At 37.1% G+C, this 26,154-nt stretch overlaps 1 protein-coding gene across 1 annotated transcript in view; it reads left to right on the top strand.

Moving 5' to 3' along the window:
• Positions 1-26,154, top strand: part of brinp2 (bone morphogenetic protein/retinoic acid inducible neural-specific 2) — a 399,119-nt gene that overhangs the window by 263,394 nt on the left and 109,571 nt on the right. The window contains 1 exon segment of the mRNA XM_030160901.1: positions 6,239-6,344. Within this exon segment, the coding sequence (XP_030016761.1) occupies positions 6,239-6,344 (106 nt within the window).

A 26,154-nucleotide genomic window follows, 5' to 3' on the forward strand; every position in this document is an offset into this window, starting at 1 on the left:
AGACACGCTGCACCGTCTTTGTGTTTGTGATTACTACCATGCATATTTCTGCTGACGTTCAGACAGCGTGCATGTTCTGATGCGTTTAAGGGTCGTGACTGCTTCGGGAAACCCCGTTGCTGATGTGTTGCTGTAGCAGAACTCAGCAGGAAACCGTAACCCAGCTGGACTCTGACTGTGCAGCATCTAAGCCAGAAAACTAGTGCACTGAAGTGGCTCAAGTTGAGACAAGTTTTCATACACACACACTTTTGGATGCTAATATTAGTGGACAGAATAAGACTAAATTAGACATAGTTGATGTACTTTGAAGAAAGACTCGTGTAAGTTCCTATATGGTTCATATAATGGAACCCCTGTAGCTGTTCATGTTAATACTCAACAGAATTCAATTAATATGCACATTTTCTTGTTCCCTTATTAATGTTTCCTAATTCTACCTTTTACAGCCTATCTACAGGTCTACCAGATGTAAACCCTTTTAACCCATAAAGACCCGGTGCTACCTTTGTGGCAGTTCCCAATTGATTTTTGTTTTTGGTTGGGTTCCTTTGTTTGTTAACACTTTAGCAGCGAAACTATTGGTTGAATTCATACCAAATTAGGTTTATAGATTGCCAGTGACCCAGAATAGATGTGATTACATTTTGGGAAAGGTAGGTGAAAGTTAGAAAATTTTTATGAATTTTTAAAATCTTGTTTTTTTCCCATTTATTTATAATGGGCAAAATTTCACAAGTCTATAAAAACATCGATTTTTAACTCAATTTACTTAACATGTTGCAGAGATATAGAGATTAATTTTAGACATCACTGCAAAATATGTTTTTGAAATTTTATGTTACATTTTTAAGTCTTTTCTTTCATTTACTTATAATGAGCAAAATTTCAAATGTCTATAAAATCCTCAGTTTTGTTTCAATTTACTTGTTTTACCTCCATTTATTGTAACTTTTTCCTTTTTGTGTTTTTTCAGTGTAAATCATGTATTTTCCTATATTTAATTCACTGATCATGTAGATGTTCATAAAAGCTCAGAGTAAATGCAAAGGTTATTACATCAGAAACAGAGAAAACTGAAGAAAAATGACTTTTTCAGCAAAATATATCATTAACTGAACATGAAAGCAAGTGTTTAGATCCATTGTCACTGATCCAACTACGTGGGTTTTACTGGTGAATCAATGTTCAACAAAAGGAAAATTAAAGAAAATACAGGCAGAGGTATAGGTCTGTGCAGGTAAACAGGGTTAGAAGTGATAATGAAGAATTATTACTGTAAAAGTCTATATAGTGTTTTGTTGTTTCTAAGAAAATGTTACTTTTTTCAGTTGACTGTGGTTCATGTAACTGATTTGGAATGTTAGCGAAGTAAGATAAATGTCTGTTAGTGGGGGAAAAAAAACATCTGAATTCAAGTTTAGTCAGGACAAGCTCTTTAGGGTTTTAGATGCAAATCGTGGTGTGAAAATAACAGCATTTGAGTCATTTATAATCAATCCGTCTTTATTCCACCTCCAGTTTGACTAAATTAGTGCCACTCATGACTTTGTTTATAAATTTATTCACTCGTCTTTTAATCCAAAACTGCAAATGACATTTTTTTTTTTTGTACTTTAATATGAGGATTATCTTTGACCAGATCTGTGACTTGGACAACCCAAAACACCCTCCTTTTCCTGCGTTAATCTGCCTCTGATCCCCGCCTTTATCTCAAACTAATCACAGACTCCATCTCAGATATGCCTGTTTTTCTCAGTTGTACTTTAGATGTTGCTGATACGCATCTTCTGTCGTGCCTTGAGGGGGAACTTTTCTTTCTTTTGCGAGTAGATGAAATCTTAGTACAAGGCGGAGTGTGAAGATGTGAGGAGCAAGGACGACAATTCACACAAGCTGCGTCATTTTCCAAATAGTGTGATTTCGCTGGAGAACGGCTGAGCCAGAGGCCATATCCATCTTCTTATGCTAATTGCTCTATTCGGAAAATGAACTATTTCTTGTTTAGCCTCTCATTGTATTTAATTCTCTCTCTTTCTTCCTTCCAACGTGTCAAGGAGGATATTGTCTGTGTATGATATTTTCCGTGACATGAATTTCGGAAGCACCAAATATTTAGGTCAAATGTTTGTGTTGCTATGAATATTTCATCGACCTTGTTGGTAGAAAATTTTAGGGACGTCTCTGCAGCTTAGAGCGTAACTTGTTTTGTTTTTTAGTCTTAAAAGAGAAATGGTTTCCACATTTGAGGTTACGAATAAAGTGAAATTAAATGCAGTCGTTCAGGTTTTATGCATATGAAGCAAATGAAGCAGTCGTCAATAGAAAGAGGAAAATATTTATCCACTCAATGGTTTTATTTTTCAGTCTTTGGGAAGGTTATATGTGAACAGGTCTTTACAAAACAGCCTTTTTTTCCTATTGATTTGACCTTAACATATACAAGTATAAGTTAAACAAAGGGTTGAAAGAGGTTAACTGAAGCACATAAATAGAAGAAAAGCAGATCAGTTCTTTAAATTCTTCTCTAACTTTTATAATCAGAGCAATTACTGAAATGCAGGGACTTTATAACACACAATTCAGGCTCTATTCATTTCTTTTTAAGAGGATCTTGCACAATAATCCAAATAGGTTACAATGAAAATCTGCTTTTAATTAAGTTGTCTGTGGATCTTTCCATGAAACTGGGTTTATTTTGGTATCTAACACTGTACCAGCTTTTTAGACCCAATAATAAAAGGTAAATTTAGACATATTTCTCAGCAGGATGTATCTAATGATGACCTCAGATAAATGCCAACAAAATGATACTCATGCTCTGAGCCATACCAAAATTAAGGAATTTTTAGTAAAACATTGGGACCAAAATTGGGACAGGAAAAGCTACCTAGGTGTCAGTGCATTTGATCTGGAAAACATATTATATACGGCTGTAAATAAAGACACTGTTAAATTTGACGATCCTTATGGTTTTTCTAATCCAGACATGCAGGTTTTTCATGAATTGGCAGTGTCATTCCAGGTTTCGTGTGTAACCCATTGTGTCCACTCGCATTACTCTTTTGGGAGAAGGGTGTTAGTGTAGTAATTCTTCATTGTTTACTCAGGGTGCTTGTGCAGGTCTTGAAAATCGTAAGGACAGAAATGTCTGAACCTCCTCGATTGACCACGGTGTAGTTTTGGGGGCTGTCATGATGTGGCTTAGCCTACTGGTATATTTACTGTAAACTTCTGAATCTGTGTTTTTGTTTTTGTTTTTTTTTTAATAGCGGGTCGCACATTGATGATACAATGACACAAGACAACTCTCTGACCAATCAGTGGTCTGCAGTGTTTACATGTCACGTTTTAGTATCTCTTCCCCTGTTTTGGAACCTCGGCCGAGCAGATACTAAAAAACTAGTACCGAGTACCAGATTCCAAGTACTTGTACATAATGGAAACGCAAAAAGGCCGAGTCAAGTCGAGCCGGTACCATGTAGTGGAAACACGGCATTAATCGACTCAGTTCCACCCATTCCAACCTGATCATGTATATCAAAATTAGGAACCAATTATCATTAACTTTGCAGCCATTGGATTAAATAAATCCCTTTTCCTAAACATTTGCCAGTTTGGCTGTGAAATGGGCATTAAATTCTGTTGTAAGAAGTCTTAAAAGGTCTTAAAAAGTCTTAAATTGAATTTGTAGAAACTTGTAGGAACCCTGATTTGTGCATTTTCTTTCAGTCTCTCTTATTCCAGCCCTCCCCAGCCCCTTTTCCCCTAAGGGTTTTATGCTTAAACTTAACAGACCCATAACTATAGCACTGCTGAGACATCTGTTGGACTACCTCACACATCAAAAAAACGGTGCTCTAGGGCGACCGTGTGCATCAAAGTGTGACATCCTGAGACGCCCTGATCTGATGAAAATATGTTAATAATGTATTGTGTCAAATCAGCAAATGCAATATGTATGAAGCACCTTTGAGCCTCGGTATTTCATCGAATACACCTGAATCTAGTGGAGTGACTCTGAACCCCACACACCTATACCGATGATGAGATCTGTTATGAAACACATACACTGAACATGACGTGACCCTCCCTCCATCATAGTTCAGACTCTTACCCGTAAACACCTGTACTCGTCCTTTCGCGCTCGGTCTTCCTCCGTCCTCACCGCTGTTTTCCACCAGACATCCAGTGCCTCGACGGCAGCTGTGGATGCAGGTGTCGGAGTGAAACGAAACATGGCGCCAGTTTTCTGTGCTGTCAAAAGATTCTGTCGCATTCTGTCCTCGGCCCGCCACAAGCTGTGTGCTCGACTGGCAGAAAAGGGAACAAACATCTGCCTCATTCACAGATTATGTGGTATTATTTATATATATATATATATATATATATATATATATATATATATATATATATATATATATATGAATAATACCTCTGTCCTCCCTCTGTTTCCTAGGTAACCGACGAACATGGACAGGTCCTGTCGGCTGTAGTAACTGTGACAGAGGAAGACAGATCAGTGGTTACAGGGAGATAGTGTTCGGCATAGCAAAGAAAAATAATGATTATGTCACAGTTGTTAAATTTGAAAAACACAAATAAGAGAGTCGACCCAGACGTCTGCCAAATCGCAACCTTCCTCTTTTCCTGTGTGTGGTCAACAGGTCAACTTTCTTGATGTTAGTGTTGACTCTCAGACAGAACCGTGCACTAAACATAAAGAGTACATGTCATGAACGCACAAAAACAAAAGGAAAACATTAACAAACCCAAAAAAAAATACAGGTACAGAGCTGGGCCTGTGCAGGTAAACACACCCTTATACACTGATGGAGCACAGGTGTCAAACATGCGGCCCGCAGGCCAAAATCAGCCAGCCAAAGGATCCAATCCACCCCGTAGGATGGATTTATGAAATACAAAATTTACACTGAAGATATTAACAATAAAGGATGTCAAAATCATTTTAGTTCAGGTTCCACATACAGACCAATTTCATCTAAAGTGGATCAGAACAGTAAAATACTATCATAATGTCCTATAAATAATGACAACTGCAAATTTTTCTCTTTATTTTACAATAAAAAAAGTAAAATTATGTTTACATTTAAAAACTATCCTTTTACCAAAAAAAATTGAATAATCTGAACAAATATGAACAACATGAAATGTCTTAAGAGAAGTAAGTGTAACTTTTGCTAGTTACAAAATACAGTCGCGGAAAAAAAATTATTAGACCATCCTTGTTTTCTTCAATTTCTTGTTAATTTTGATACCTGGTACAACTAAAGGTACATTTGTTTAGACAAATATAATGATAACAACAAAAATAGCTCGTAGTAGTTTAATTTCAGAACAGATATCTATCCATTTCCCATGTTTTCTTGATAGTAGCCAAAATCACTTAAGTTCTTACATCAATATCTATGGCATTGTACTGACAAATACAGTGCTTTCAGGCATTCCATGTTTTCTTTTGTGTCTGTTTTAGTCACATGATACACACAGGACTTAGTACTTGATTGCATAACCATTGTTTTTGATGACTTTTGATGGTCTAATATTTTTTTTCCGCAACTGTACATGTGTAAATGATAAAGTGCTGGATAATATTGTTAAGATTACACTGATATTTCTTAACACATTTCAGATTGTTCATGTTTTTAACATTTTTAATGAGACTTTGTAGATTTAAACATTATTATAATGTAATTGTGCTTTTTTCCACTGTTTTTATTTTACTAGTCCGGCCCACTTCAGATCATATTGGACTGAATGTGGAACCTGAACTAAAAGGAGTTTGACACCCCTGTGATAGAGGGTTTAGAAGTGATAATGAAGAAGAATTATAACTGTAAAAGTCTATATGGTGTTTTGTTGTTTCAGTGACAACATTACTCTTGCTGTTGAATGTGGTTCATGTAACTAATTGGAACGTTGGCAAAGTCAGATAAATGTCTGTTATTGGGGGAAAAAAAACAAACATCTGAAATAAGACGGCAACATTAAAGTTTAGTCAGGAACAGCTCATTAGGGTTTTTTTGATGCAAGAATAACAATATTTGAGTCATTTATAACCGGTCCGTCTTTATTCCATCTCCAGTTTGACTGAATTAGTGCTGCTCATGACTTTGTTTTTAATTCTATTCACTCTTTTTATTTATACAAAACTACAAATGAGTTGGATATAATAAAAATATATATTAAATACTTCTGTCCTCCCTTTGTTTCCTAGGTAACCGAAACAAGGACGGGTCCTCTCGGCTGCAGTAACTATGACAGCTTGGATTCAGTTAGCTCGGTGTTGGTGCACAGCCCGGAAAATAAGATCCACCTAAAGGGTAAGGTCAGACGCCGCACTTTCACACACTCTCACAGTCACAGTCGACAACGAGGTCCACTGAACGCGTAGGATTGTCTATATGCACACTTGAACATACCACCGCCGCCTCCACCTCCATCTACCAATCTGCTCAGCTCCTCACCTCCTGCATGTTGAGGTTTTTCCGGGATGACCCTTTACTTTACGGTGCAGTAGTTTATATCTCTGTTCTGCCTGAATGGCTCTCAGTCTCAGGGGGAATCTGTTATCTTACCAGGCTGTAGATGGACCGTGTCTGGACACAGTGACCCCAGACTAACCCCTCCCCCTACCCCCCCCTCCCAGCAACACCTGGAGCATGAGTACACAACTAAAGTGGTTTCTTGCTTGATGAAACAAATCAGAGTTATTGTCAAATGGTTTTAGATGGTGGGTGTTTGCCGGTTTCCAGCTGTTTGACATCAAAATACACTGCAAGAAATATTATCAGTCATAAAGATCCAATGGTACTTTTTTCCCCAAATGCATTTTTGTCTTTATTTAACCTTTTTTCAGTGATTTATCACTATTTACTATCATACTATCCTTTTTATTTTGCATTATAACCCCACCCCATGGAACTGAGGCAAGGGGTACTGTTTTTGGTTTGGTATGTTTGTTTGTTAACACTTTAGCAGCAAAACTATTGGTTGAATTCATACCAAATTGGGTTTATAGATTGCCAGTGACCCAGAATAGATGTGATTACATTTTGTGAAAAGTAGGTCTAAGTTTACATTTTTTATGAATTTTTTTAATCTTTTTTTTTTTTTCTCCATTTACTTATAATGATGAAATTTCACGTCTGTAGTAGCAATACTGTTGGTTGACTTCATATCAAATTAGGTTTATAGATTGCCAGTGACCCAGAATAGATGTCATTACAGTTTGAGAACAGTAGGTCAAAGTTAAAATTTGTTATGAATTTTTTAAAATCTTCCCATTTACTTATAATGGGTGAAATATGTGCGAGGGGCGGGGTTTGTTGTGCCTGGCACCACTTGTTTTTAGCGAAAATCATGCATTTTCCTGTATTTAATTTACTGATCATGTATATGTTTATTAAAGCTCAAATTGAAGTTGAGGATTATCATATCAGAAACAGCGAAAACTGAAGAAAAAGTGACTTTTTCAGTAAAATATATCATTAACTGAAGATAAAAACAAGTATTTAGACCCACTGTCATTGATCCATTTCCATGGGTTTTACTGGTGAATCAATGTTGTAGAAGATGGTGGTGTTTCCACAGTAACTACGGAGCCTTTGAACGTCTAAATGGGTCATATCTGATGACCATGAAAAGATGAATAACTGTATTTTACACCAATTATTTACATGTATTGATAGAATTAGTGGATCAAAGGCTATGAAAGTTTACATCAGTAGTTTGTTTTGATTGCTGGTGGATGTTTGGGTCTACGGGTTAAGAAAAAAGCTGACAGTAACATCACACATTGCCATTACATTGGATTTGAAGCCACTGACAGGTCCTTGAATGAACCCAGGTAATGACGATGCCACTACAGTCTAAATTCTTATTTTTCTTGAGAAAAAACTAAATAAACAACCATTTCAGCTTACAGAAACATGATCTTCTCATGCAGAACATACTGTACATATCTATCTGTCTACATAAGGGGGGTTTTGTATTGATAAAGCCATGGTGACCATTGAACAAACTGGCCACTTGTCATTGAACTATTCATTGTAGAAGGGTAAACATGGTGTGTGAGTGGAACAGCCATAAAGTATGTCTCTATTTGCAGTAAATATAATAACACAATATCAGGAATGATGCATGTACAAGGCCAAACCAGAGAACCTAATGTACCGACAGTACTCAAACAGCGGTCCAGTAACAGACCCATTCACCCACAGACTGAGGACGTACATTGTAAATTAAACTAAACATTTGTTTGTGTGCACCTCGGTGGTGCAATGAAATGAGTTAAATCAAGGTTTAATGAAACGTTTGCAGTACATCCCCATTGTAGTAAGTGTCAATTAATGGTGAGTCATAGTAGTCACAATGGGCTATTATGTTCTTTCATTTTGTAAAGGATGGTGTCATTAACCTGTAAAGACCTAAACATGCACTGGTGACCACAACCATCTACTGATCTAAACTGTTTAATACTGGTTCATCCAGTAATCCTATCAATACATGTAAATAATTGGTGCAAAGTACAGTTATTCATCTGTTCATGGTCATGAGATATGACCCATTTGGACGTTCAGAGGCTCCGTAGTTACCATGGAAACACTGTCATCTTCTACAACATTGATTCACCAGTAAAATATTGATATCTTTGCCGAAAAAGTCCCTTTTTTTCTGTTTCTGATCAAACAGCTTTTGATTTTACTCTGAGTTTTAACCCTTAGGGGTCTGAGCCTATTTTGGCCATTTTTGAGTACTATTGATTTTGCCTTTGTATACTATATAAAGAAATGTTTACTGTTCCCATGTTTGTTTGTTTTTTAGCACAACTTCATCTATCTCATCTGTCTACTATTTTTTCACTTTAACGTACTATATCAACACAAAAGGACAAAAAACACACAAAAAATATAAAATCTGATTTGAAAAATCTATATAATTTATTTCATAAATAAGACAAAGATGCTTAAGGAACATTTTCAGAAACTTTAAAAGTGAATATTGGTTCCAAATATTAGGTATATAAAGTCAAAATTGTAATAAATTAAAACTATATACATTTATTTCACATAAAAGCATATCTTTACATAAGTGTTTTTTCCAGTTTTCTCACCCCCCCGGTCCTCCCGGTTTCTGCATCCAGTTCAGGTGGGGGTCGTCGTCACCCTTACCTGTAATGCTAATGCAGTCTGTGGATAACAATCCGCAGATTCGAACTGTTTTTTTCCATTTTGAAAAAGGACAAAAAAATTACAAAGATATGGTAAGAAATCTAACACCCCCCCACCCATCCACCTCATTTTCATACTTTTACTCCCGTTTGTTTGCTCCGGTTTCAAACCGTCATGTGTCTGGTTGTATTTGCTGTATCAACATAAAATGAAAAGTGGGAGAGTGTTTCAAGTTCGCACTTTTGAATGCAGTTGTCCCCAGTGGTCTACTGACCAACTTCTGACACTATGACGAGTTGAAAATGTCATGTGATACAGTCACGTGACTGTGACTGTGGACCCCTAGGGGTTAATGAACATCTACATGATCATTGAATTAAATATAGGAAAATACATGATTTACACTGAAAAATGCTAAATACAGAGGATAATATTATAATAAATGGTGATACATCACTCAAAGGTTAAATAGAGCGAAAACTTCATTTGGGAACTGTCAAGAAAGTACCATTGGGTCTTTATGGGTTCAGTATGAATGAGCTGTTGTGTTGTATGTGTTGTGTCTTTATAAGCTGGAGGCTGATCTACATGTACAATAGTTCCTCTAATGTGGACTGAGTTTTTATCACAAATAAAATTACACATTTTTCTGTAGTTGAACACTGTCAACAAACCATAAAGTGCTGTCTGTGTCATTGTTACGTACAATAACTTACACTTGAGAGTGAACTTCTAGTTACATAAATCCAGAATTCCAACCAAAACAGTAAAAAAAAACAACAAAAACACAACTCTGGAATGAAGACACAACCATCATAAAGTGGAAACTATTACTGCACTATTGTAAACTTGTCTTTCAGTCCTTTTTTTTTATTATTATATACACATATGTTGGTAAATCTACGTCTGCCTCAGGGTCATACTTGTATTCCAGTGAACCTATAAACATCTTTCAATAAAATGTTTGCTTTACCTATACTTTTAACAGGTCTGTCACAATAAAATTCCAACATCAGGCTGTTTTTAAAGCAAGACAAAGCCATTTTTAAGTTTTTCTCAACCACATACTTCCCTCCGCTGCTTTCTTTAGGATCATGACCCACCGGTTGAGAAACCTAGGAATACATTGACCTTACAACAGCAGACCCAGTCAGTGTATTAAACACAAATGAAAGAACAGTGTGTGTAAAAAAAAACAAACAAACAAAACAGTGTGTGTAATATTCTGGCGGGTCTAAAAGTGAAGCGCGTCATGGAATGTATTGTCAGATGCTGTTCATTACATAAACAACATTTTAACAGCTTAGAACTAGGGCTGCTCGATTATAGAAAAAAAAAAAATCACGATTATTTTAGCAATAATTGAAATCACGATTATTAAAAACGATTATTTGTTAACCTTAAAGTTGTTTATTTTTTTCTTGCAAAACAATGTAAGATATACTCTTTAAATATAAATAAAGCTTTTAACCATTAAAACAAAGTATGTTCACTTTTGTACGAAACAAAAAAATCTTTGAATGCAAATGTTTCCTTTTGTAAATAGTGCACTGGAATTAAACTGCTCTAGGTTTGCCATAGAACTGGAGCAATAAAAAAAAAAAACTCACGTAAAGTGCAAATTATAAATTCAAGTATGTTCAGTGTAGTATGAAACAGTAAATTCAGTGGCGTGCCGTGAGGTTTCAGTTAGGTTAATACGGGAGTTGCAGCGTAAAGAGATTCGGAGACTGAAGATTGCGGGCCTTTCTAAACTGAATGACGAATGACAAGGAATAACGAATGACCACGTAAGATTTGGCAAAGACCACGCAAGATTTAGCGTAACCACTGCTCCTTTGTCATTCGGAATAGTTTGCGTGGAATGACAGCTATAATAGGAACGACAGATGACTTCGAATAACGTTTTCAGATACATTCCCCCTTTTTTCCTACTTATACACATCAGTAATCACCTTTGACCTGCTGCAATGATTACATACCGACTGCATCCAGTTACACTTTATCAAGAATAAATTACAATACCACATTAATTTCATGGGAAGAGATAAAAACATTGTATTCCAACTTCATCGACAACAGTGTGTATAGAAATGTCACGTCACATACGTGATGCCTTGGCTCTAATATATCAGGAAGACGACAGTGGACGCTTTAGTCCCGTAAAGTTGATACGGAAGTGCTTTTATTTTGAAAATCAAGTTAGATGGGCTCGCGCAGCTCTCTGGAGCTTCACTTCCAGCTGAGGCTAGGGCTACACCGACAGCTAACTTGAGGGGATAAATGTTGTTACTTCCATATTCTGTTCACTATATTTACTAGGGGCCGGCCAGCCAGCCAGTAAACCGACACGTCGTTTTCCATTATTCGAAGTCATCTGTCGTTCCCATTATAGCTGTCATTCCATGCAAACTATTCCGAATGACAAAGGAGCAGTGGTTGTGCCAAATCTTACGTGGTCATTCGTTATTCCTTGTCATTCGTCATTCAGTTTAAAAAGGCCCGAAGATTGCATTGCGGACGAAGCTGTAGACAGAGTTTTTATTTTATATGTGTTTTAGTTTTTCATAAGATTATGATAAAGGTCGCGGTGGTTAAACTTCAAATGGTTAAAAAGGTTTGCTGTGTTACCAGTCGGTGCGGACACAAGTACGGAACACTTTTTGCACGTAATGGGTTTTTGCTCTTCATCAAACCCAAAGTGATTCCATACAATTGAATTTGACTTGCCTTTTTTGTTTACCAAGCACTTCTGCTGTGATTCTCCTGCTATTTTTCCAGACCGCTAGGTACAACTTTCCTCTTGGGGTGGACCTGCCGGCTAGCAGGCAGCAGTAGCTTAGAGGGGGGCGGGGCAGAGCAGCTCATGGTAGCTTGCGTGCACGTGAATTAAAACAACTCAAAATTAATAATCGTTTTTTCTCGATTACATAATTTTTGTAATCGTTGCGTGTAATAATCGAAATCGTAATTGAATTTCGATTAATTGCACAGCCCTACTTAGAACATTTATTCAACATGTACAAATGTGCAAAAATAGTTTAGAAACAGTGGTGTAACAGTGCATTTTGGTACAATATGGAGGTGTACCGAACAAATAAATGTAGTCTATGTGAAGAACACAAACAGTCAGGAAGTGAAAATGGATGGATTTAGCCAAAATTAGGCCGTGACAAGATAAGAGAACAATATATTGATAATAATTAGCACGGCTTTGAACTAGTGATGTCCCAATCTGGATTTTTTTGCTTCCGATCTGATTTTTTTTTTTAGCATTAGTTTTGCCAATATTGATCTGATACCGACTTTTTACAATGAAATTTGGACTTAAATCTGGAGTCATTATTTATAGGTTATTATACTATTATTTTATCACTATTAGGCTGAATGTGGAACTTGAACTAAAACAAGTATTACACCTTTGAATCTTAATAACTGTAGTATAATTTTTGCACTTTCCAAATTCATACTGTGGGACTAATTAGAACCTTTGGCGGGTCAATTTTGGCCCACAGGTTGTATGTTTGCCACTGCTGTAGCACGTTTATGGACAGGTCCGTCCCGGGATTATATGAAGGTGCATTCTGTGCCGTGATGCATGGATCAGTGGGTTAATCGTGGGTCGGGTTGGGGCGGGTCAAAAGAATGTCAGTTTATTTGCGGGTCGGGTCAAATAATTAACAATAAAAGCTCAGCGAGTACAAAAAAACCCGACTCACGCGTCACTGCCGGACCTTAAAGTGAAAGTGAAACTTATAGACACTTTACTATTTCCTCTAAGCCTCCCCCTGTTGTGCAGATAATTTTTCTCTTCCCTACCTTCGAAAACTTTAATTTAAGGGGGCAGGACGTTTGTTTACCCCCCCACCCCACCCCCGGGTCGGTCTAATCTCGTGACTAAACCCGATCCAATCTTCTAAAAAATGCCAGATCAGCAGCCAATACCGATCTTTAGATCAGATTGGGACATCCCTACTTTGAGCAAGACCGGCACCATATTTCCGGCCGTGCTTTTGGAAAATTAACGGTGTAAATCACAGGTTCGCGGCTTGCTGCCTAATACACTGGACCGAGTACTTCTTTAATGCAGTTGCTGAGTAGAAAACAGAACCATGATGTGACTGTATGTGTTCGGCCTCTGAAGTTAAATTAACACCCACTCACCTACTGGGAGCTGTTCTGGTGAAACACTCTGAATGACTGCGGACTCGTGGGACTTTTTCACACAGTAGGTCTGCTCTATTAACTACGACTTCCAACAAATAACTCCTCATTCCAAAAGCTCTCGTCTTCATCCTCCTGAGATCAATTAGCACTGCACACATGTACGCTTGACATGCGTTGAATTGATTCAAACCATTAATGAACCCAGTCTTAATATTTATTCGCTGTCTGGAACATCCTAAACAACCACCAATATGTCACATATTACCAATGCTCACAGCCTGCAGGGCTGGATACATTTATTTACATGGCAAGGTCATCTAGGGCACTAATGTGGTTGGTTTTATTATTCCTCCTACTATACCAATCTGTAAATTTTGATGAGATTCACTGCTGCTGTTACCTCATATACTATAATGTGTGTTCTGTAGTAGCACTTTGAGTTAGCATGAAGTTATAACACTGATGTAATCTACTGGTATCAAATCAAAATTATACGTTAAGATACAAATATGTTAAACACTATGACTTTCTATAACTGTACTGAAGCGCTGATATTTTAACATTCCCACACTGAAGTGGTTCTATGTAGTATTGATGTTCCAAACTCACCACCAGGGGGAAGTCTAATACCAGAATACACTTACAACTAAATAAACACCAATGAGTCAACCCTATGTGTCCACAGACTGAATCAGTCACGGAATACAGTATAAAGCTCATTGTTTCCACACATCTGCATTATAGTGTCATCAAGTTTTCTTCTTCAAACTAAAACTCATAGACACTTATTTTGACAGTCGCTCAAAATAACAGTGTCTTATAATCTTCACGAGCTGCATCAGCTGATAGTTTGCACCAGGGATGTCCAAATCTGGTCCTGGTATCCTGCATGTTTTAGATACGTCTCTCTTCCATCACACCTGGAAGACATTACGTCGTTATCAGGCTTCTGCAGAGCTGGATAATGAGCTGATCATTAATTGAACCAGGTGTTTTTGAAGAGGGAAATATCTAAAACATTCAGGATACCGGCGCTCAGGGACTGGATTTGAACATCCCCGGTTTACATTATAGCTCTAGAATAGTAACAAATACAATAAAATTAAAAGTGCCATTCAATCTGTACATTATGTATAAAACCTACTAAAAAATATTAATAAAAGCATCTAAAATAAAAAGGGTTTGGGTAAAATAAAAAGGAAAAAAAAAAAAAACAAGCACAAAACCACCACTCACAACACACACAAGCTCTGTTAGCTTAGCACTGTTAGCTTAGCTCTGTTTTTACACAGTAAATGGCCACAGTAAAATCACTAATCACCTCTGTTTTCTATTTGGTTTAAGTCTGTGTAAAGATCTATTTGTAATCCAACAACCAAGGTCAGAACTGTCACAGTGTAGTCTGAACCGAGGATCAACAAACAGCAACTTAGCAAAGATAAGTACATCCCATAATAACTAGTTTATACCCTCATACACCACAGAATCAAACTCACTTGTATAGAAGAAACGCTGGATTTCAGTATCAAACTCCATTCTTTTCATTTACAGCTGAGTCCAGTGGAGAAAACAATGGCTTCTATTTTTAGCATTTCTTTTCTTTGACTCTAAAAGTTGTTTCTTTATGGTTCTCATCTCATCTGGACACTTTCTGATGCTTTGATCAAAGGCCCGGTGGTGTTGGAGTGACTTACTACTCCTTCTAGTGGTCACATACAGTAAATCCCTTGGCCCATCACTGGACATAAATTCAGTTCATATCTGTACAATCCAACACATTGGCGTCTACAGCAGGCCTTCAGAGTTGTTATTTCTAAACCCTCGAATATAGTACAGTAGTATAAATACTACATGTACCATCTTTGAAGCATCACGAGCCAAAATCAGTGGAAAAAAATACACATCTTCCCTCTGCAGCTTGCTCATCTCAGTGCAAATCAAAAAACTAAAAATAAATATAGAGGAACATGGTGCCTTTTCCCATTGCGGTGGAAAAGAGAAGACACTCAGAGTACAGAAGTAGAGTTATAGTGATCAGTTAACAGGGTTTGGCCACATTTACACTGAAACTACATTTCTCTGTAACGTCATTTTTTAAATCAAATAGCTTTGGAGTAGTTTAGCAGTAGGGTCTGATCAAGCGAAAAAGAACATCAACGTGAAAAAGTAAATTTGCACACATCATTTATCAATTTGGGTGTTTTTTTTAGCTAAAGATATATATTTTATGGAACTGTTCTCCTTTTTAAAATACCACTTGTAGAAAAAAAGAAGTCACAGCTGATTTTATTGATTGTACTTTTTACACCATAGCCATAGCTCAAATTTGACACTAAAAATTATATCTAAAAAATATGAAACTATATTCAGTCTGTTGATTATATAGATGATTGTTAAGTTTCAAGTATTGGATTTTCATTATTTTGTGAATATTACTGATATTTATGAGTTTGAACATTTGTGAGTTCCTTAAAAGGCCCTGTCCACGTGTCACCACAAAAATACCATTTTTAAAGTTTTCAAGTTCCTTATAATTCAGATATTTGAGTGAAACTTTCAGAAAATAATCATCTTTTGACACAGTTTGGGTGATGCATACAATGGTGAAGAATCGTCAACATGTTACTATGGAAACCTGTCCACAGGTCTGACCACATTCTCATGTCAATAAAACACAGACTTTTCAATGTTTTACACCAAAATTTATTTTCAGCATAGTTGAACAGAATATGTAAAAGGTTTTGTCCTACTTCATATCAATATCTGTCGAGAGACGCATGTTTTGAATGTCGATGAATGGCAAAAAATAAGTAAATAATAAAATACAAGAAGTAAATATAAAATATACAAGAAAACCACATGTAAGATGAAAGGAACATGTATTTTAGAACATTAGAACATCACTTTTAGAACATTAGAATAACATAAGTGCTGATACGGACACCTGTCCTCACTGTAGCTGTTGTTGTCACTGTCTTGTAACGCATGCGGAAATGACCAAAAATAGTCACTTGCCCGATAAAGGTTTAAACAGAAACAACAGAGAAAATGCACATTCAGGAACTGACTGTAAATCACAGGAGAAGCTACTTTTAACTCATAATGAAGTCATTCACAATTAGCCTTCACAATGTCTTCAACCAAGTAAATCAATATCAGCTTAATATCAGTGAAAAACAAGATACAAGTTTTCACTGGTTGTCGGAAGGCAGCACATGAATATGAATAAAAGTGAGTGGGAGAATAAAATACAAAATAAATAAATAAAATGCATATAAGAAAAAAAGAGACAGTAGAAACAGAAGTGGACAGAAAAAGTATAAATCTGCACTAAATGAATGTCTTGGGGTTAGAAAAAACGATTTCCTTAAAATCTGCCTGCCCTGGAGAAATGTATTTTGTCTAAGTTTTATATATATAGTATTTGTGTGAAAGTATGTAAAAGTATTTGGCTAAAACTACCAGTTGTGTGGTGGTTAGTTGAAGATGTCATGGGTTGGCCATAAGGGGAACATAATGTATGACTGTATGTTTGAAGAAAAACCAAAAAATCAATACTTATGATCCCACACAACCTATAATATTTACTAATACTTAACGTAATATCTTCTGCTAGAATGTCTTTAATTATTGCTTTGATTGAGAGATCCTTATTGACAGAAATTACATACTCTGGGTTTGAAAAATTAACAAATAAATAAAATAGTCTGTACAATCCCGATGTCAGCGATAAAGCTGAGTGAAGTAAAGTCAGTGTCAGATGTTTTCTAAGTCACTGTACATATGATATGTTCTTACTTTGTTAAACTTTAATGGCGTGATACTTTGCTTTTTTTTCAAATGGAATTCTTCATTTTCCAACATTTCCCTGTGGTCTACATAAACTGTAAATGCTCTGCTTGGGTCTGAATTCTTCATTAATTCAACTCCACAGGTCCATCTTCAACCCTATTTCTGAGTAATGACACCAGAAAGGTGGTTTGGAGCGCTGGCCCTTTAAATGCACATGAGCCACTTCAGGCCCCGCCCCCTCCAGGTTGTTAGCTGTGCTGTTCTGTCCCATTCAACTGCTTGTGTTCGTCAATACAACCAACAACTGAACATTTTAGGTAATTGGCTCAAAGTTTGCACATATTTTCAGTTTTTACTACAACGGCTGCTGCTGATAAACAATTATGTCGTACTCAGAGAAAGGTTCATCGGAAGTCTGGACCTTATATCTGCAGATGTCGTGACGTAACTAGTTATAAAACATAACAAATTAAGCAGGAATTAAAACTGGTTGTAGAAATCCACTGGATTTTTCCCCGAATGAATATAAAGATAACTGTGCAGCACCTGGAGGGTTCAAATTCAAACTGTATGAACTATTAGGGTCCAAATACACAAATAAATGAACCAAAGACTAATAAAAGTGGGTTTAGAGAAATATGAACCCATTAAACACTAGTGGATGATGCACATGTGCTGAGGTTGAGGAAACCTTGGAGGGAAACAAAAATATTCCAGTAAAAATGCAGCACTGAACAGTCAAAAAAAAAAAAAGCTATATTGATTCTGATTATGCATAATATCGCACCACAAGTTTCACCGACCACTCCTTACTCCAGGAATTGATCTTAAGGAGATTTTTTTTTTTTTTTTTGTATAATAAGCACATAAACAGAACAGGCTTGTGGGCAGACTCTCTGTGTAATGGGCAAGAAGATTAAAAAAGCATAAAGAAAAGAAGGTAATATCAAAATACCATTATCCTCCCTGGCCGCTCGGCCTTGTCCTGCCTTTTAAAAGTGATCATATGAGGAATAATCACCAGCGCCGTAACGTCTGTAACCTTTTCCAAGAAGACACAACAAGGGACCAAACTTTCTAGTCATTTAAGTTTGTCCTTGGGAGCCTATCTAATCCCAAATGTAAGGTAGCTCATATTTTGCCCAGCCGCTGCCTCACACTGGGTACTTGAGATTTTCCAAAGCTGAAGAATAATTTGCTTTTGTGTTGTGAGGCCAAAGGCAGTGGTGTTGTTGGAATGCAGGCGGTGTGCCCTGCACTCATGAAATGATGAGTATTGTCAGCGTGGGATCCAGCTGCAGCGTGGCATCTAATAAGAGAGAAAAAAAATGGCTCTGTTTCAGGGTTATAATTCTTGGTAAAACTACAGTGTACAGAATTTTCTGTGGGTTTTTGCAGGGATTTGGTTCTGTCTGGGTTTAGAATCAGAATTAGAGTGTTTTATTAACCCTTTATAGGGCGCTCCGAGAAATTATTTCCTGTGTCGTCCCTAAGTCAAGAGGACTTAGGTCAGTGGTTCCTAATGTTTTTTCTCTTGTGACCCTATTTTAACATCACACATTTCTGGCAACCCCAGAAATTCAGAATGGAGACTTTTTTATTTTATTTTATTTTATTTTATTTTATTTTATTTTTTTGCTAAAATTATTATTTTTTGATCATGTAATAGTTTGCTATACTATGTTACAAATAAATGTTAATTTTAGATGACATTTTAGTTTATATAATGTATATTATTCTGGATGGAGGCAGAAAAGCCAGGTGTAGATTACTGTACAAAGTGAGAATTTGATTTTCCTTGGTCAGGATATGTACAGTCAGTCCAGCTTGGATTTACAAGGCTGACAATTAATACCGAACAAACAAGAACTCAAACTATGAATTATGAAAGAGCGGCAGCATCTGAAACCGACCACAATGAACATTTGACAGATAAACAGAACCACAGTGCTTCAGTTTCAGACTCACAGTTTGTCATGTCTTTTATGGATTGGGATTGTCTCTGTCAACTCAAATTTTTGTTAGTACATTTTTTTTAATCAATTACTAGAAATTTCAGGCGACCCCATTTAAATTCCAGACGACCCTGTGTGAGGTCCCGACCCCAAGGTTGAAAAACACTGACTTGTAGGTTAAGAAAATGTTATGTTTTAAACTAAAAAAATATTAAAATAAAAATGTCATATCAAGATAGGAAAAGAAAGAGCTGACAAGAAATCATATCCATTAACATGCTGAGTCCGTTCACTGGAGACAAACCGCAACAATTAGATGTAGATGTGTGATGTTCTCAACATTGATTTACAGTCATATTAATGTGGTGCAGTCACTAAAATGGGTGTTGCACTGCAGCCTTATAATGGTAGAAAACTGCTGTGGGAATTTTATTCAGTTTATGTATAAATATTAGAACCGTTTCAAGGAAGAAAGCATTTTAAAAAAACATGTGAAGTCACTTTTAGGCTTGAGAGTTACTTGTGTTTTTATGTTATCATTTTGGGAATATTCTGCTGCTTCTGCTTCTTCTTCTGCTTCTTTTTCTTCTGCTTCTTTTTCTTCTACTTTTTCTTCTTCTACTTTTTCTTCTTCTCCTCCTCCTCCTCCTGCTTCTTCTTCTTCTTCTCCTCCTCCTCCTCCTCCTCCTCCTCCTCCTTCGTCTGGTTATTTTATATCCTGACTTTGTTTTTTTATAAGAGAACCCCAGGAACATTAGCCTGTCATTTGTGCGTTGGCTAATGGGGATCCTCAATAAAGAATCAACAGAATAAACAGAACTCGTCCCACTCATCACACTACACCTCTGTGAAAACCCCCTCCTCCACCTCTTCAAACACCTTTTATTTACCATATCAATGCTTTTATTCACATATAAACACCACATGTTACACACATGTACAAACCGTTCCACTGTAACAGGACATTCCTCTGAAACACCACTGCCTGCCTCTTTGTGTTTGAGACTTTGAGTGATGAAATGGAACAATCTGACATTGTATGGTGACAATCTAAAGCGTCATGCTGTACATTCTCGAGGCAACAACATAACATCTTTGTATTTTTATTCCCTGAGTGGCTTGACAATCCACTGTTCTTACTCTTTCTAATCTCTGACTCTGATTGCACGTCTCTGTGCGTTGTGTACCTTTAGGCTTCGCTTGTGCGGTTGTGTGTTTGTGCTTGGGTTAGATGAAGACCACTGCTTTGGTGCCAACAACGGGCACCGCTCTCTCATCAGTAATGGCAGACAAAAAAACAGCCTGTCCTTAGCCTGCAGTCAGAGCAGTGCTTTGAAGTGGAGTTGTGAAATCATGATTAGTTTTATTGAATGTTTTCACCAGGCTTTTTCCCTTTTGATATTAGACCTTTTCAGTTTAGTTGCCGAGCGCTGTTGTGTTTATTAATGTGACTGTGTGTGTGTGTGTGTGTGTGTGTGTGTGGGTGGGTGGTGCACTTCAACACAAGTGCATCAAAAACTATCAAGAGTATAGAACCAGCACATAGGACTGTGTGGGAAGAAACAGAATAACATTGGCTTTTAAAGTGACAGACAAAAAAAAGATCTGTTCATAAATCCTGCAGGCTTAGGCGTAAATCTTAACTCAACAAAAGACACTAAGAAAGCCTCCATGCTCCCAGCACAATGCCCTGTGTTAACATACACGCAGTCCTGTAAAACAGAAGTGATATAAGTAAGACTTTATTCCATCAGGGGGTATGGGATCCACGCCCTGAATATGATCCATCCACGTCACTCAAATGAGCAGCAACGGCAACATCTGACAGATATTTATTTATTTAAACCAATGTGTTTGTTGATTTTGGTTTTTTACAACAATACACAGTAACAACCTATGAACATGGTGGTTCAAAGGTTACATTTAGCAAGAGTATCAGCAGGGGTGCCACTACCAATTGTGGGCCCTATGAAGGTAAATGTTGTGGACCTTTCAGGAATTCAGGATCTCGTCGATCTGTTCGGGGGGGGGGGGGGGATGTAGGTGGGGCTGCGGTCCACACATACAGTCACTTATGCCAGCATGACACAAAACTGAACTTTATTTATTTATTTATTTATTTATTCAAGAAGGGGAAAAACTATGTATAATGCATTTTAGATACGGTGTCTTGAATTGTTTTTCTTGGTTTAACTTTCGTTAATATTATTATGCCCACCGTCCCTTTTTTTTCTTGTTTTGTTTTGTTTTTTTTTTTTGTTATGTTTTGTTTCATGTTTAGTGGTAGTTTGTATGTACGTGGGAGGGAGGGGACTCGGTTGGTTAAACAAAACTGAAACTTAACATACTTTCTACATCCGATTACCGACTTGTATTCCTCTATTATACAGCGGGTCTTACACAAAATTTTCACAACTTCTAGCCTGTATCCACTAGACCCCCTCCACTTCTCTATGGGCCCCCCATAAATGCGGGGCCCCATGAATTTGTCATGTTTAACCCCCCCCCCCCCCCCCCCCCATCAGCGCCCCAGAGTATGAGTACACAAGAGTCCATTTACTAGGTAGAAGAAAAATAAAAAGAAGGAAAGTCCATGTATGTAAAATAGATATGTGGATAACATCTGACAGATTTGCCTGGACTGGAGATGTAATCTGTAAAAGAGCTGGAACTATGGATGCAGTCTAAAACCAATAATACATGTTTTTTACATCACAACAATTAAAGAAATTAATAATAAACAGTAAATCACAACATTTAGGACTACAGCCCAGACACTTTACTTAAACACAGGTACAAAAATTCCTTTATTCCATCTTTTTTTTTTTTTTTTTTTTACTTTATTACCCCGCCCCCTGAAAGGGGTATTGTTTTTGGTTCGGTTTGTATGTATGTTTGTTTTTTTTTTTTTAACACTTTAGCAGCAAAACTAATGGTTGAATTCATACCAAATTGGGTTTATGGATTACCAGTGACCCAAAATAGATGTGATTACATTTTGGCAACAGTAGGTCAAAGTTTCGATTTTTTTAAAAAGAATTTTTAAATTATTTATTTTTTTCTCCCACTTACTTATAATAGGTGAAATTTCAAACGTCTATACAAACATCAATTTTGTTCCAATTTAGTTCAAACTTGCCACATATATAGAGGCAGTTGACATGTTGACATCAGCACACGCATAGACATGATGACATCAGCTGGATTGATGCCAAAATAAGCTACAATATGTGTGAGGGGCGGGGTTTGTTGTGCCTGGAACCACTTATTTATGAATTTTAACATTTTACAAAAATACATAAAATGAACTAACAAAAAACTAAAACAAGGTTTATACAAAAGCACTTAGAAAACCTTTTATCCCTCTTTCTCTCCAAGCACTGAACACACACACAAGAAGATAGCCTCGCCCATTTAGTGACCCCCCCCCACCCCCATCCCACTACCTCTTTTTATAATATTTTTATCTATCTTATATAAACGCAAGATGTCTGAATTTTGTGTATAGTAATTAACTGCAAGATTTTTATTTATAGTTTTCTCCAATAATATCCACATTCTAATCTTGTAAACAATGACTGTACATTTCTTATGGAGTAAAACCCACATTAACGGGGTTAAAGACACTGCCCTTAAACCACTTAATGCTGCAGTGCATGATGGTTTATTAGCATCACTAAGCAAATATCCCATAATTAGCTTTCAGCAAATTGTGATTCATGTGGTCTGAAAGGACATGGGACTCCTTCATTCACTGTTAACTGTAGAAAATCTACCCTGAGACACGCAGTTGGTGTAATCACAGCCCTTTTTCAGACATGCAGAGGGTTAAATATATGATTGACAGCTGTAATTACTGATGGCTGATCAGATTATGTCAGACACAACATGCTCTATTCTGGGTCTCAACATTGAAGCGGCATCAAACAATATCAGGCCATCATTATATTTAGTCTTTTCATTTTGACAGATAGGGAAGAGCGACAGGAATGAGCTGTGTTTTCATACTCTGGTGTTTCTTTTGTCCTTAGTTTCAGTTCCTGCAGCTTGAAGTCGTTTCTTTTCCATTGGACATATGTGGAAAACTTTACCGATATTTACTAAACGTTGAAAAAACACAAGTGCGTATGTTGGTTTTTCCATTAAATCACAAATGTAATAATTTGTTCATTTATTATCACAAGATGTCACAAGAAGTCATTCCATAAACATGGCGACGAACATAAATATCTGTTGATGTGAATCTAGAATGCCCATACTGCGCCATGCTTGTTTTTTCTTCTTCGCTTGTTGTAACATCCATCAACATCTTTTTTTTTTTCTTTTTTTTTGTTCACTTGACTCTACTTGCGCAAAAAGGTCTTTCCATTGCAGTTTTACGCTATATACCAATTTCGCTTACGCCTGAAAAACCACCTCTTGCAAAAGGTTGTCATCGAAAAATGAGAGTTTGGGTGAAATTATCATTTTTCCATTAGGCAAATTTTTATGCACAAGTTATATTCGCGCAATTAGAGGGTCAATGGAAAAGCGACTGGTGTTTACATAGACACCAATCTGATAAGATGTATGTTTACATGCTAACATCTCCAAGCCTTGCCTGAGAAAACAGTCTGGAACTTGGCAAGTCGCTGTGAAATATGCACCATCTATTTTATACCGGACCACTCACAAGTCTGGTGGGTGGGTGTTTCGCAATGCATCATACGCACCAACTGCGAGTAAGTTCCAGTCCACAAATGTCTTTATAACTTACTTAAAGGGGTCATATTTTGCTAAACCCACTTTCATTAGTCTGTGGTTCATTTGTTTGTGTATTTGGACCCTAATAGTTCATACAGTTTGAATTTGAATCCTCCAGGTGCTGCAAAACTATCTTTATATTCATTCTGGCAAATATCGAGTGGATTTCTACAACCTGTTTTAATTCCTGCTTAATTTGTTGCATTTTATAACTAGATACGTCATGACATTTGTACATATCAGGTCAAGACTTCAGACGAACATTTCTCAGAGTACGTCATAGTTGTTTGTCAGCAGCAGCGGTTGTAGTCCGTACTGAAAATATGTCCAAACTTGGAGCCGATTACCTAAAATGTTCAGTTGTTGGTTAAACGGGACAGAGCAGCACAGCCAACAACCTGGAGGGGGTGGGGCCTGAAGTGACTCATGTGCATTTAAAGGGCCAGCGCTCCAAACCACCTTTCTGGTGTCATTACTCAGAAATAAGGTTGAAGATGGACCTGTGGAGTTGAATTAAGCAGAGCATTTACAGTTTATGTAGACAACAGGGAAATGTTGGAAAATGCATGAATCTGTTTCAGAAAGCAAAATATCACTCCTATAGTTAAACAATAAGTATTGAATTACAGATTACACCCTGTATTCTTAAATTTCTCTGACAAATTTCTTCACGTCTGTCTTTTCTGTGATTGGTTTACTCAGCGACTGTTAGTCCCACCTTTATATTTTGATTCAAGCTTCACAATTCTAGACGTATTTCTTATTGAGAAAGACGGATGGCTGCCCAGGCTACACATCTCCTTGTCAGAGTGGAACTTTTCTGACATTAATAGCTGGCTGAAAGTTTTCTTGGTGATTTCAGCTCCCGCAGCTTTAAAAACTGCATGCATTTCCTTGGAGAATGCACTGCTTTCTCAGTTACACTGGCTTTTCACTACCCGCTGAAAACTCCTTAACCCCACAGTCAGTCCAAGAGCAAACGCTGCACAGGTTTTTCTTATTCCTTACTAAATGTGCAATGCAACCTTTCCATATGTGCCTCGGTATGTGTTTGCGCTGTCGATGAGCAGCCTGCTTTTCTTTGGGGATTACACATACCGGCATCCTGTAAAGAGCTTTGTCAAATACTCAGCTCTTTCCACTTCACTGTAAGACGTTCTATAGCTGCCATCCACAACCTGCAGCGAGTCAGAGGTGGGGCACAATGTGGAAAGGCTGTTGCACTTGTGACGATAAAGTACAACACCTACTTTGTAAATCCACCAGACCTTAGCCTTACTTCAGTCCTGGCAGGTAAACAACTGCCACTTTAGTCATCCTCTGAGACCCCCAGCACGCAGAGGCCATGTCAGAGAACACCGCAAGCCAGTTTATTTGTATCCATGATTCTACCCTCAAAGGAGTTTAGCAACCACGGCTGCCACTTCGATGGCAGTAACCTTGTCCAGCATACCCTTCCTGTTCCTAGCTTTTAGTCCCATACTCTCCTTGAAAGCCATTAGCATTCCGTGGCCTCTGTCCCCTCTTTCATTCTCATTATAGGCAATATACAAACCCTGAGTCGGCTGCTTCACAAGCACCGGTTTACATCTGTCTTCACAGAGGTGGTCATGTGTGGTTGTTTACGACTCCATGTATGTCACGTACAACCTTCAGAGTAATAGTCCTGATCACATGTTTAGTGGTTCAGTGTATCTTTTGGTAGTTGGATTTTCTTTTCAGAAACAAAAGAAAAACTAGTGGTGAGTTGATTTTTGTTTTAAAATGGAAGATATAAATTGAATTTCAAGGCGTTTTCTTTTTCAGTGTCAAAACAGATAAACCAAATTTAAAAAAATATTGATTATCGTTTTATCATTCTAATAACAAAAATAAAGTTGCTACCTGACAGAAATGGGAAAAAAAGACCAAAAATGCCTGTTTTTTTTTTTTTTTTTTCATTTTCTGAGACCGGTGTTGTCCTTTTCAAGGAAAGAGCGCTAATGCCTAAGTCACAAAGATTCTTACGAATGATGGGATTGTACGAATCTTCCAGTTCATACGAAATCTGGAGTTCGTAGACATTTGTGGAGAGAGCATGTCTATGATTTCCAGATTTCGTACAAACCCATTGTTCATTTGAATCTTTGTGACCTAGGCATTAGCGCTCTTTCCTTGAAAATGACAACATCCTGTCTCAGAAAATGAAAAATATCTAATCTTGACTTAACTTTCTATGTCTTATGTAAATATGTAAATAGCCTATAGAGGGTTTTTTTCTACTTTTTTTTTTTTTTTTTATTAGTTTTTTGTACTATTTTTAT

Source organism: Sphaeramia orbicularis, chromosome 17 (genome assembly GCF_902148855.1).
Source record: "Sphaeramia orbicularis chromosome 17, fSphaOr1.1, whole genome shotgun sequence".
In the NCBI taxonomy this organism is placed as follows: domain Eukaryota; kingdom Metazoa; phylum Chordata; class Actinopteri; order Kurtiformes; family Apogonidae; genus Sphaeramia; species Sphaeramia orbicularis.